The sequence below is a fragment of the Tamandua tetradactyla genome, chromosome 9 (genome assembly GCF_023851605.1).
Source record: "Tamandua tetradactyla isolate mTamTet1 chromosome 9, mTamTet1.pri, whole genome shotgun sequence".
Lineage (NCBI taxonomy): Eukaryota > Metazoa > Chordata > Mammalia > Pilosa > Myrmecophagidae > Tamandua > Tamandua tetradactyla.
This window is the reverse complement of record NC_135335.1, coordinates 62,704,630-62,718,947: the sequence shown is the minus strand read 5'-3', so window position 1 is coordinate 62,718,947 and position 14,318 is coordinate 62,704,630. Positions and strand designations below refer to the sequence as shown.

At 35.5% G+C, this 14,318-nt stretch overlaps 1 protein-coding gene across 1 annotated transcript in view; it reads left to right on the top strand.

Annotated features, from left to right (window-relative positions):
- Nucleotides 1-14,318, top strand: part of DNAH5 (dynein axonemal heavy chain 5) — a 293,865-nt gene that overhangs the window by 122,756 nt on the left and 156,791 nt on the right. Inside the window, exons 36-40 of the mRNA XM_077114905.1 lie at nucleotides 2,177-2,355; nucleotides 2,750-2,937; nucleotides 3,267-3,461; nucleotides 12,860-12,994; nucleotides 13,857-13,964. Of these exons, the coding sequence (XP_076971020.1) occupies nucleotides 2,177-2,355; nucleotides 2,750-2,937; nucleotides 3,267-3,461; nucleotides 12,860-12,994; nucleotides 13,857-13,964 (805 nt within the window). The remainder of the gene's footprint in view (nucleotides 1-2,176; nucleotides 2,356-2,749; nucleotides 2,938-3,266; nucleotides 3,462-12,859; nucleotides 12,995-13,856; nucleotides 13,965-14,318) is intronic.

The window sequence follows — 14,318 nt, the reverse complement described above, 5'->3', positions numbered from 1 at the left end:
TTTTTCCAACTTCCCTGTGAAAATTCAATAACCCTGGCAGATGCGGTCACTGGTAAGCTTGACGCCATGTGGATGATAAAATAGAGGTTATAATAAGCTTAAAGCATTTGACAACTTTTGCCAGAAGCTCAAGGTGTATTTAACAACAAGTCCTTCCATCTCCTTCTGAGGACAAATAATAGGACTGGAATGGCCCTGACTACTGCTGTCACTTAAGATGGAGGACAGAAGAAGTCAGAGGCTGTTGGAGACCTCTGCACAAACCTGCTGTCAGCTCTCTGCTGTCAGGAACCGAGTCTAGGTCCATTTGTGTCCCCAGGTACTAGCCTAGTACCCAGCACCTAGTACTCTATGAACAAGTTGTTGAATAAGTGATTTGTGCTCATCCAGCCATACCCTCATCTGGTTCTTCCAGTCCTGATTGCTGCTGGAATTAGAGTTGCAGAATGGTCACACTGACATCAAATGAAATATGACCAGCTCCACGACTTGAGCTTGTTAGCACCTGATTTAATTGAATCCATCATGTACATTACTGTTAAGTATTTGTAGCATGTTCGAGGCCTTTCATCATATGTAAACCAGAAGTGGTTTCATTTATTATTCTTAAGCAGCGTTGAATCTAAAATGCTGAAAAACTTCCTGAAATGATGATGTTATATGTACCAGTAAGGTTCTTGTTGAGAACCTGATTTAGTTACAGCATTTATGGTTATAAGTCATGCTTAGGGAGAAAAGAAAGGAAAGGTCATCAGTGATTAAGAAAAATAATAGTAGCAATAATAATAATGACTACAAGTCACTCTGTGCCATATTCTTATATGTTGTCTCTAATCCACACAATGCTTCCGAAAAGATAGGATTCTGTGAGTTTAGGTGTCTTGCCCATGACTTCACAGCTGTTAAAGGCAGAGCCCAAGGACCATAATGCAGGCAGAACTCAGAGAAGCTGCAAGAATATGTCAGGGGAAGCTATATACTCCTAGGCCTGTCTATGTTTCTTATGAGCTCCCGTTTTTGCAATACGGAGAAAAGTTACTTAACCTCTGTGGCCCTCTTTCCTGATCTCTAAAATGGGAAAAATAACAATGAAGACCTTGTAGTACTTTCTGGGCATTAAATGAGTTAATGTATGTGGAGCGTACCATGTTAGCTGTTATTTTTCCTGAAACTCTGATCTGAACGTGATAATAAATTCCACAGGAGAAATATGACCTTGAATTCAAAGGCAAAATGCAAGTGAGACCAGGCATCCTTCTGGCTTTCCACATATATCTTCTCCTCCTCCATTTTCTGACATACTGAAGGCTCAGTCATTCATTTGCCTCTCTAGGAACCCATTTCCAATAAAATAGAGTCCCTAGAAGATCCTCAGTTGCTTATTTCCAGCGCTTATGCTGTATAGTCACTTCATTTCATTTGAAATCTTTTTTCAAGTCCAGATGAATGCTTTATAGTTTGTCTATAAGAAGCCTGAACCTCAACCTTTTATAAGTCATTTTTTACAATTCAAGGTGATTCTGGGGAATTGGGTACCTTATCAGCAAGCTATCTGTTTGAGATTTTTCCTTCATAGACATAGTTGTATGAAAATATTTTGTTAGACTGTGTAGTAATATTCAGTTAAAGGTGCGTGCAGATCTAACAAATGCTTGCAGAAATAGATAAAAGATATGATTACTTAGCAATGCATAGTTTAAATATAATGTAATCTGTGTTGCCCACATATATGAAATTATAGACTCTTAGAATAAAAATGGAATTAATTTATTTAAATGGTTTCCAATCTGTTCCACAAAATATTATTCTTTAGATGTTGATAGGTTTCTGAGAAAAAAGTTTTCCTGTTGCCAAATAATTTCTCGGAAATTCAGTATACGTTATCATAAGAAAGCCTCCAAAATTCAGTAGTATCTTTACTATTGTAAAGCTGTTTAATCTTGTTGAGAATTTTCAAACTTATTTGATTATAGACCATCCCTCCTTTTTTTCCAATGCTTAATAACCTCTTTAAGGATAAGTGCATTTTAGCAGGTAGTCTGGGAAATACCATGTAAAGATAATTACCCAGATCTTCCATTTTTTAATCGATGTGGGTTTCATTTCACTGTGATGAGTCAGAAGTACTTTCCAGCTGCCAGTGGTATGGTTCTAACGATGTTTCCACACCCTCAAGGTGTTATATCACATTGGCACAAGCTCTGGGAATGAGCATGGGGGGAGCCCCTGCTGGACCGGCTGGGACGGGCAAAACAGAAACAACCAAAGATATGGGACGATGTCTTGGGAAATATGTAGTGGTTTTCAATTGTTCGGACCAGATGGATTTCCGAGGACTTGGACGGATTTTTAAAGGTAAGGATTCTATGTTTTTATATGTTGAGAAATTTTAGCTAAGGTGGAATATCGATACGATTTACTTTCTAACAATAGGCCACATTTTAGCTCTATTTTCAACTTTGTGAAAACTTTTGGAAAAACTCGAATATTAAAATCTTGAATTGTGTGTTCCAAATGTTAATGTCGTTTGCCTTTTGTGATGTTCCTTTGTTGGTTGCAGGTTGGGAGTTCACAGATAAAGTGCCAACTTGTGCAGTGTTTTTGGGGATTCGATGCATGATCTGTTTGTTCAACTTCATTTTCTGATTGAATTCATCTCTGGCTCATCTTGGCAGCTGCATAATGCCTTTTCTCTTGGCTCTCCAAAATTATATACTAACTGATTTTTCTATTTAATTTCTTTTCTAAGGTCTGGCACAGTCTGGATCTTGGGGTTGTTTTGATGAATTTAACCGCATCGATCTACCAGTTCTCTCAGTTGCAGCCCAGCAAATTTCCATCATTCTGACATGTAAAAAGGAGCGTAAAAAATCTTTTATTTTTACTGATGGAGATAGTGTAACTATGAACCCTGAATTTGGACTTTTTCTAACCATGGTAAGGAACCATGAGAGGAGCTACTGAATTTCAGCCTCTATTTTCACAGTTTCATGCATTCCCCTGAATATAGGTCATCTATTTTTCATCAATAGAAATTAGGATAGGAATTTTTCTCTTGTTTGAAAGCCTTTGGTGTTAAACAGAACTCATATTAACAATTCATGAGTTAGTCTTTCCAGTTAAAAAGAGAGTGTGATATGTAAATGAACTCAAGCTTTCATTCTAGGTTTGTTGGGTGTACATATAAATCTTTTAATATCATGTTGATGTGTGCCTGTTGCTCCATGATTGTATCATTCATCCTAAGGTTTTATTTTTCTGGGTAGAATCCTGGCTATGCTGGGAGGCAGGAACTTCCCGAAAACTTGAAGATTAATTTCCGCTCTGTGGCCATGATGGTTCCTGACCGCCAGATTATCATAAGAGTGAAGTTGGCGAGTTGTGGCTTCATTGACAACATCGTTTTGGCCAGGAAGTTTTTCACACTTTACAAGCTGTGTGAGGAGCAGCTTTCTAAGCAGGTGTGACATTCTGAAGGTTTCTGTATGATTATGCCTGTTTCAGCTTCTGTTCTGTGAAATGTTCTCACTTTGGAAATTGTCTGATTGGAGTTGTTGACAGTGTATCTTGATAAAAAGTAGAAAAGGGTTTTACACAAATAATTTTTTATGCTTAGTTTTATTAAGAAATGCATAGAAAGTAGTATTTACAGCATAGATATGAAAATAGTATATGAACCTATTTAAGAACCAAAAATTATGGAGAGTCATAGTTGTTGTTTATACTGCCTGTACATTCATTATTATATGTGTTGGATTTTGCTCTGGTTTTCAGGAAGCTCTCAATCATTTACTTTTCTCACTTCCAAGCCCACTCAAGTATTTGGCCAAGTTTGTTAATTGTTGTATCTGTTGTAACTTTCTTGCTGATTTCCTGTGCTGTTTGAAATAGAGGTTCAATCATCATCCTTTTTCATAGTTGGGATATGAAATTAATAATATATTACTTCTTTGTTAGTTATCCATTGCTGTATAACAACATTATCACAAACTTAGCTGCTTAGAACAATACACTTTCATGATGTCATACTTTCTATGGCTCAGGAATCCAGGCATGGCTTACCTGAGTCTTCTGCTTAGTATTGTCTAACAAAGCTGAAGTCAACTTGTTGGTTGGGGCTGAAGTTTCATCTGATGCTCAACTGGGGAAAGATTCACTTCCAAGCCCATGCATTTGTTGGCTGAATTCCTGAGGTGGTAGGACTGAAAAATCCACTTTCTTGCTGGCTGTTAGCTAGCCTCAGCTCCTAGAGGCTACCCACAGATCTTTGTCATGTCAGGCTCCTTGATGCGGCCTCTTGCTTCCTCAGAAGATATTTCAGAGTGATGAGTAGTACAATCTTAGGTAATGTGATCACATATAGCAATAACAAACAACTTGTCATCTCTGCTGTATTCTATTGGTTCCAAGCAAATCATAGGTGCTGTCCACCTTCAAGGGGAGGGAATCACACAGAGGCTTGGCACTAGGAGGTAGGGATCATACCACAACTTCCTAGACCATATAAATAAAAATTACTAAGCACATATGCTAAATCAGAACATACTGCAGTCAACATAGGAGTATAACATGCATAACACCCCCTAACAAATATACATTTGAATCCTTTTCCTAATTGTGGCTTCCATTCCACACTTCTATGTTTTTAGATTATTTTTATACCCATAGGTTCAACCAACTTACATTCTCATTCAAAATTCTTTCTTTAGGAGTGTTTACTCACATATATAGCCTTCCAACCCTGGTCCTTGATCTTTCCATGACTAGCCCGATTTTAACTCTGCTTTATGTGTATATATATATATATATATATATAGCCACCAACCTTCTTGGTTTCTTTTGCTAATCATAGTCCTTACTCAATCTTATCTTTTTCCTTTGTCAAAAATATTTTTTCCCTTGCTATTTCTTGCATGGAGATACACTTCCCACTCCCTGACTCCTGCCATTTTCTTCACCCCTACTTCACTTCTACTTCCTTTAATCTTAGATCACTTGCTTCACAAGGTTATTTTGATATGAAATGAATCAGTACATGCCAAATTGGCCCCATGTACCTCTTGGTGAATCTCACTTCTGCCAACAAATTTAGCTCCAAATCTATTAGGAAGTTTTCCGTGATTAGTTTCAAACACCAGCACTTCGGAGTAATTGCTACTTTCATGAAAGTTTATTTGTATTTTAATTTTATTGCCCTTACTAGAATTTAAATTCCCTAAAGACAGGAACTCAATCTGAATATTTTTATGTGCTCCAGCCTCCAGATGCCTAATATTAAATGATATACATTGCTCCCGCCTGCCTTAGGAGATAATTGTTTTTTAATTACTCACTTCATAGATGCTGAATTTTGGTGTGATTGAATTTTTATAAATATACACCAAAGGAATAACTGTTACCAGACAACAGCGGTGGATCCTTTTTCCTGTATGCTCCAATGACCAATTCCTGAGACACTGGGGTTTCAAAGAGAGAAAAAGTTTATTGCCAGGCATGAAGCAGGAGATCAGATGGCCTATCAGCTCAAAAATCTGTCTCCCTGAACTGCAATAATTCTGGTAGTTTTATAGCATTAAAAGATTAGCAGGTTTTAAAATTATGAGCACTGTGACCCCAGAAGATGTTTAGAGATTATTTAATTATTGTTCATGCACAGACTGATTGCATGTTTAGTCACAGAATGTATATATGCAAATGGTGGCTTTAATTAGATGATGGGTATCATTTTCAGTATTATAATGAGATATAGATGACTTACAGGTTAAAGTGTAAGCTACTGTGCATGTCAGTCGGGCCAATTTTAGTTAGATCTAGTTTTGGTTATCAAGATAACTTTGGATTTGGTTATTAAAAACCCACTTGGGTGGGTTTTTTCCTGGGCTGTCCCAAGAACTTTCATTAATAAACATTAGCAGCTGTCTTTATTGATCACAAGACTCTAAAATAAAAAAACAACTGGATAAATGGGTACATGTGAGGGTTAGTCCCAAGATTTTCACACATCACAAGGACACAAGAGAAAGGTTATATAATCATCAGAGATCAAGGCAACTGGATTATAGTTGAAAGATTTCAGGTATTCCCCTCTATTTACTAGAAAGGAAAAAGGAATGTCTGTATAATGATTCAGCAATCATAATCATCCCTTGAATCCTGATTTCTCAGTCACAACTCTTCTCTCTCATTTGATAATTTTTCTCTCAATCTAAGGATATCTAGGTGACAACTCTTCTAACATATTCTAACTTGTTGAAAACGAGCATTATCTTAAGGGGAAGAGGGGTTAAACTGATTGTTCTTGGAGAGTCCATTATTTCTGGGTTTCAGAGCTTCTCTGGCATTGGAATAGTACGGAGGGTTTAAGTCTCTAAAAAATAAACTTAATAAGTAAAACTTTTATAGAGACCAAGGTATCCTGTAGGATTTTCGGTAACATTGTTGGTGGTGTTTGCCATATTGTGGCAGTTTGCAATATCTTGCTGAAACTTGTTTAAGAGTAACCTCCAGAATGACCTCTCAATTGATTTGAAATCTTTTTGCCATTGAAACTCTTATTTCTTTGCCCCTGTCACAGTCAACTAATCCTGTGATGCCAGGACCAGGCTCATCCCTGTGAGTCATGTTTCATGCTGCCAGGGCCAGGCTTACACCTCTGGAAGTCATATCCCATGTAGCAGGGAAGGTCAGAGTTTGACTTAGTGAGAGAGACCACATTTGAGCAACAGCAGCATAGGTTCTCTGGGGATGACTCTTAAGCATTAACTATAAATAGGTTTAGTTTTGCCATTACTGAAATAAGTTTCAAAAGGGCAAGCTCCAAATTGAGGCCTTGGTTTATTAAATTGGGAGTCCCTCTTGCCTAAGAAAATATCAGGAATTCCCCAGGTAGAGAGTTTAATAGTTCTATTTTTTCTATAGTCCCTCAAGGGACTTTGCAAATACTTTCTCATTTTCTGCTCAGAATATTCTGAAATGTATCAGGGTATAACATTAACTTGTACAGAATATTAAGATTTTATTCCTTATTCTAGGTTCCATATTAAATAAAGCTGAATTAGTTTGTTTAAATAAACTGACCAGATTATTTAATAATTAAACCTCTATTATTTAATTAATTAAACCTCTAATTTAATCTAAGGTAAATTAGATAGCATGCTATAGAAAATTTAAATTTTGGATCAGAATAAACATTTTTTTCTTTTGGTCTCACATGAAAGTTAAAGCTTTAAAATACAGACATTATTATTATTATTATTTACCTTATATATTGATTTACTTTAGTTTTAATCAGATCAGTTTCAGTCACAACTTTGATTAGAGTTTGATTTCTTTTTCAGTTTTTTAAACAGTTGTTGTATAGAGTAATGCTGACTTTCAGAGCTGGAGAACTAACTCTGAGTCTCAGGGTACACAGATATTTAAAGTTCTAGAGAACTACTAGATTATACAAAGAACAAAGCATTTAAGAATTTAGAAATAACAGTTAAAGCCTACAATCTAAGCCTTAATTTTCGTATAAGAATTTTTAAATAAAGCTACTTTCAGAAATAAAAGCATTAGACAGTTGTTGTATATTGACAAACCATAGCAGAGGTTTTGTTCTATATCACTTTTACACATTTACCAGAGTTATTTTAATTAACAGATAAAATATAATTTGTATATTTGTCTTGCTTCTCTTTTAAAGTCTCTTCTTGTTGCAGATGAAGCTAATAGCTATAGCTGACCAGATATACTTAGAAAAGTATTAGAGCAAAGCAGTGTGACTAACAAATAAATTTCAATGATTTGTAGCCTTTTTCTAAGAAGAACTAAAGCCATGACTAACAACATTATACCACTGTTTAACATTATATAGATTTGCATCAGGATATAGCATGAAAAGTGAGAGCATTATTGAGCCTGTTGGAATTTGATACAATCTTTAGATGTATGAATAATATTTTACCATACAAATTTAGCTAACAACAAGGTTGAAAATCCTTTTTAACTACTATAATACTTCTCAACTCCTATGCAATATGTTAAACTATTTTAGCACCTTAGTTTTACAAGGTGAAAGAATAAATTTTTTGTAACAAGTTTCTCCTTAAAAGTGAGAAGACTTGTCTTCTGAAACAAAGGATGATAAGACCAACAAGAACATTAGTGAGGATATTATTTTGATGTAAAATTTTGGTCTTTTATTTAGACAGAGTTCTTGAAAAGAAAACCTGTTTTCTTTTAAAAAAAACTTTTCATTAAGAACTGATTAATATATGTATATAATTTTTATAAGATATATTTAATATATATCAATATATTCAAAATATATTTTATTTTATAATATTTAATATATCTTTAAAAAATATTTTAGTAGATAAAACTAAACTTTAATTTTCTAAGGATACATAGTTTGACACAAAAGCTTTCTTTTTTGAACTGTATGATAAATAGGCTTGTTAAATTTTAGTCAGCATTAACTGTGACAAGTAGAATTCACTTTTATAAACTTTTTACAACTCTCCATATTCATTTAGGGCTTATAGCCAACAATGACTACAGCAACTAAAATTCACTTTCTTAAACTTGCTACCACTTTCCATATCTATTTAGGGTTTGTAGTCAACAATGACTGTAACAAAAAAATTGACTTCCTCAAACTTTTTACACCCTTCTATATCCATTCCCCTTAGAGTTTTATTTTCCAGACTGCACATAATCAGAAATAAATTTGATAACACTTCACAAAGATTTTGAATATGCATATTTCCTTCCAATAGCAGTATTCATGAAGGGTAAAAGAGACAAAGATATTACAAAATAATGAAAGAAAGAAGAAATTAATTCTAGTCTGGAACACAGCTAGGTGTCTATATACCTTATACTCACAACACACAAGTGATTAATTTATATATGCTTAAAATTTCTCAGTCTAATCCAGCACTACCTTACAAGGTCAGAAGAGTTCCAAATTTGAAGTAAGAAGATTTTCTCAGTATTTAAGGAATTTATATCCTGAAAAACCTCATTTTCCCCTAACATTATTCCTAAGTGCTAAATAATCAGGAATGTGTTAGTTTACAAAATTAAATTATGGATTAAAAAAATCTAGTAGCCCTATTTATTCAAATGCTACTTCCTTATTTAAAATGTCTTACAAGTGTTATTTGTATTTATCTGCTTTAAAAAAATCTTCCTGAATTTTTATTTCTTTATTATTACTGTCTTAGACTATACCTTGGTAAAAGTATATTATAATTAGAACATAAGCTCTTTGAAGCTAAGAATTATATCTTCCTTGTTCATGATGGCGTATATTTAAGAAATATATCAACAGACATTAACAAAGTCACTATAAATTCAAATTATTTTACATTGTGAGGTAATAAATGGCAAAGTAACTAAAAAGGTAGATTCTTTGAAATCCAGATGTAGTAGTTAGGTTCAGGTGCCCACTTGTTCTGTTACTGTGGACTTAAATCAGCATGTGAATTTCATCTATGGCTGATTACATCTGTGGTCGGCTAAGGGGGTGCCTTCCATAATGAATGTGGATTAAAAGGAGAAGTTAGAAGAAAGAGAAACAGCTCAGCACAGCTCCTAGTAGCTCAGCACAGCCCAACACAACACAGTTCAGAACTGGCTCAGACCCAGACGTTTGGAGATACAGAAAGGAATTGCCCTGGGGTGAGCCGTTTGAGTGCAGAAACTGGGAGAAAAGTCTAGCAGATGTGGCAGAGGAACTATGATTCCTCTGTGACACAGAAACTCAGGTGAAAGCTACCTACTTTCCTCTGAAGAACTGTAAATTTGTAACTAAATAAATTCCCTTTGTAAAAGCCAGTCCAGTTCTGGTATGTTGCATCCTGACATCATTATTAACTAAAACAGGTTTTGGAACCAGGAGTGGGGTGCTGCTGCATTTGCAAACATCAAACATATTGAAATGCTTTTTAAATGGATAAGGGGAGGATTTTGTAAGAACTGTGAGGAGCTTGATAGAGAAAGCCTAGATTGCATTAAGAGACTGTTGATAGAAGTAAGGTCTCCTCCATTGAGGCCATGGAGGAATGTGTTGTTGCAGATTGGAAGGAGGGCAGCTCTTGTTTTAAAGTGGTAGAATGTCTGGAAAAATTGATTCCTGGTACTGTAAGGAAGGGAGAATTTGAATGTAGTGTTCTGGGATAGTTAGCTGGGGAAATCTCCAAGCTAAATGTGGAAGTGGCAGCCTGGTTTCTTCTTGCAGGTTATAGTAAAATGTGACAAGAAAAGGACAGACTGAGAACTGAACTTTTGGGTACAAAGAAACCAGAAATTGGTGGCCTGGAAAATTCTGGGCTTCCAGAAAGTGAGACCCCAAAGAATAGTGCCCCACATAAGGATTAACCAAACATGGAACCAGCCAGCCATTACAGAACAAGCCAGGATTGGAGATGCAGTTATCCAGAAAGAAATTGTGGGAAGTGCTATTGTCTGATGGCTTTGATCCCTGTATATTACATGCCAAATCAACACATTTTTTACAAGACCTGTATAAACAGAACCACTGTTGATCTGGACTGGAAAGGACAGAAAATGAATAAATAGAAGGAAGAATAACCTCAGAGGCAGAACCACGAAAGCTAATGTCTGAAGCCAAGAAACTTTGGGCTGGGAGAGTGGACCTCCCTTTTCATGTGGAGGGGATAAGTTGGCCTTGGAGAGAGAGGTGGCCTTATGCCCTGATGTTCAGAAAGTGTTCTTTTGCCTTCCCATGTGACAGAGGAACTCAGATGAAAGCTACCCACCTTTCCTCTGAAGAACTTTAAATTTGTAACTAAATAAATCCTCTTTATAAAAGCCATTCCATTTCTGGTGTATTGCATTCTGGCACATTATTAAACTAAACACCAGGTAATCAAGGTTATAAATATCTCATTTATATTTCCTGCTAGATTTAGCTGACCTCTTAAATAAGATATGTTTGAAGCATTAGCATATTTTAATTTTTATTATATTTTGCATAAGTTTTATTATTTCCAGATACATTGCTAAGTTTTTGTAACTTAACCTATCTAGTTGGTTTTAAGAGGAATTTTGAGACTATATTTATAAAAGGATCTTATTTTATCAGTAGGCTTGTATAAATTTAGGGAAATCATGCCCAAGCAAAATAAAATCATATTTGTTCAATTCAAAAATTTGTCATAAAATTCCTTTCATCAGAGGTTGGAAAAAATCTCTTTGTTTTCATTATAAAATAAAATTACAAACAATCTTAAAATTACATTGACTATCAAGTTCTGGAAAATGTACTGCAATTGTTTAATTTGTCCTAAGCCTAACTCTAGGAAAACTTTTCCATGGCTATCAAAGACCTTTCATTTTACTTACTGAAATTTGGTAATTAGATTTTATTTAGTTAATCTTATCCTGAGGCTATTCAAATTTTAATAATGATTTAATTACTATGGTTACCATTGCAAAGGTATTACTGGAAAAATAATATTAACAAACATGGTCCATTCTGTAGCATTTTCTATGCTTACTATTTCTAATCTCCAGGCCCAGTCAAAAAATTATTCTAAGCGACACCTCCACCATCTTTCCTCATAGTGGCCTTAGGTGTTTGGGCCCTAGGGGCAGGGATAGGTTTCACAGATAAAATGAAACTTGGCTTATTGAACTTGGATTTAAAAGTTTTAGGTGAGGGCCATGAAATTTGAGAGTTCTTTGAACTATTTCCAATTATTAGATATATTTCACTAAAAGCTGTGACCAGGAAAATTAGAAAAGGTTTCTGCTTTTTCCAGAGGCAGTCCTTTGGCAGATTTTTGCTGCTTTAGGGAAATTTCAGGAGTGGTTTCTTTTTAATGTCAGGTTTGTTTACAGTAATTACAAAATTAAAGCTTTTGGGTCTTGTTGCTCAGAGGTTTTTTTTCTCTCTCTCTTTCTTCCTTCCTACCTTCCTACCTTCCTTACATTTCTTTCCTTCCTTCCTTCCTTCCTTCCTTTATTCCTTCCTGCCTTTCTGCCTTCCTTCCTGCCTGCCTGCCTGCCTGCCTGCCTTCCTTCCTTCTTTCTTCCTCTCTCTCTCTTTCTTTCTTCAGAAGAAAATCCTGATTGCCTAAATCTCTGGAGTGTTGGCAGAAGAGAGAAAAACCTGATTGCCTAGCCTCTAGACCACAGAAGTCCACATTACCATGTTTACCTGTTCTGCTGGGGCCCCAGAGCCTCGGGCTGCAGCCCTTCAGGGGTTGCCAAATCGTTACGGGACAAAGATGGTGGATTTGTTTACCTGTGCCTTCATCCAGTAACATAACCAAAATGGAGGCTTGGCTTTCTGATTTGTACTTATTCTGCCCCATCCAAGTGATCTTGAATTGTAGCCACTTTTCCTCCTCATTGATACTTCTGTCTCCTCAATAGAAAGGCATAACAGGTAGATAGATAGTTGGATAGATAAATAGATAGGTAGGTAGATAAGTAGAAAGAAAGATAGATGATAGACAGCCACAGTCACATGTGAAGTCCCAGTTTAATTCTGCTTCTGAAATTTAGCTTTAGAACCATGAGGAAGCTTTCTTGTGTATGACTGATTAAGAGGAGACTTGAGAACACTTGCCTGTTTCATGATGAGTATTATTCCTTTTCCCCTGACATGATATATCTTTTGGTTCTGATCTTGGAGCTTAAGTTAATGGTGATATAGGAGAGGACTCTTTTGGGGAGTCTCTGTTTGCTTGACAGATATATTGACAAATTTATTGCTCCACTACTATGCCTGTTTTCTAAAGGGAATATTGGCATTTATTCATTCTTGCTAATAGGTCTCCCATCAAATTCATATAGTTGCCAGGGGCAAGTTAATAAGCTCAGTTTATTTCAAAATTTTCAGGTACATTATGACTTTGGTCTGCGCAACATTCTGTCCGTGTTGCGGACATTGGGAGCTGCAAAACGAGCCAATCCTGGGGATACAGAATCGACAATCGTCATGCGCGTGCTCCGAGACATGAATCTTTCTAAACTGGTAAGTTTCACAGATGGAAATGTTCCACTTGCTTAAATATCACTTCAGCTGGCTAAGCAGAAATGAGATTTAGAAATATTTATTTAAATCACTCATTTAAAATGCCTAATTAACAAATAAAATGCTGGAGAATATAACTTAAAATGACATTTTTAAGAAATCCTTTTTGTAATGACTCATAACTAGCCTATTACATGCCTGTTGCAATAGAAGTGAAATGGATTTTAAAATATCCACATATTAAGATTTCTAAATCATGTGAATCATTTTTGTGTTTTGAGCTAAAATCTAGCCTTTGTTAAAGTCTATGGAACCTGGCAGGAATTTGTGTGTAAATTTTACAGATATGTAATAATTTCAAACTCCTCTATTTCCCAATAGGGACTGATAACCAATTGTCCTGAATCATTGGATCTATGTATTGGGTGAAAAATCATAAATTTTTATTTCAAAATAAAGTAAAACCAAATCCTAATTCGTGAATTTGCTACTCTGATTAAAAAAACTTCTCTTAAATATAACTTAGAAATTGTAAAGTATGCAGTACTTCTACAAAACTGGTTATTATATGGAAAGGTGGGATGTAGACAATATTCTCTTTCTGCCCTTTATTTTCTCTTTCTCCTCCCCTTCTTTTTCTGAATTCTTTAATTTCTGGAAAAGATGTGGGAAGTATTGCTCACTTTAAAATGTAGATGATAGTCCTTATTAGTAATTACTAATAATCTGGGTTCTATTGTGAGTTTATAAAATCTGGGTTATAAAATAATCTGGGTTCTATTGTGAGTTTTCAGTTTATCTGTATGTTGCCATGTTTGTGCTGAAATAGTTGGTCTGATTTCCCTTTCTTGCCTTTTTTTAGATTGATGAGGATGAACCCTTATTTTTGAGTTTGATTGAAGATCTCTTCCCAAACATTCTTCTGGATAAGGCAGGTTATCCTGAACTGGAAATGGCAATTAGTAGACAGGTAATACATTTCACAGGATAGCCTAATATTGTATCTGTTTCATCTGAATTTAATGGGAATCAAGTGGAGCTTGCATGTGGCCTAAATCTGTGGGTTCCCAGACAGCACACTGAGGTTGTGACTACTCTTTTATGAGAGACAAAGATGTTTGCTGTAGGATTAATTGTGTCCCCCCCAAAAGACATGTTCAGGTCCTAACTCCTGGTCCAGTGAATATGACCTTATTTAGAAATAAAATCTTTGAAGATGTGATGAATTAAAATGAGGTCATACTGAAGTAGGTTAGGCCCTAATCCAATGTGACTTGTGTCTTTATAAGAAGGTGACAAGAGCCACAGACAGACAAGGGGGAAA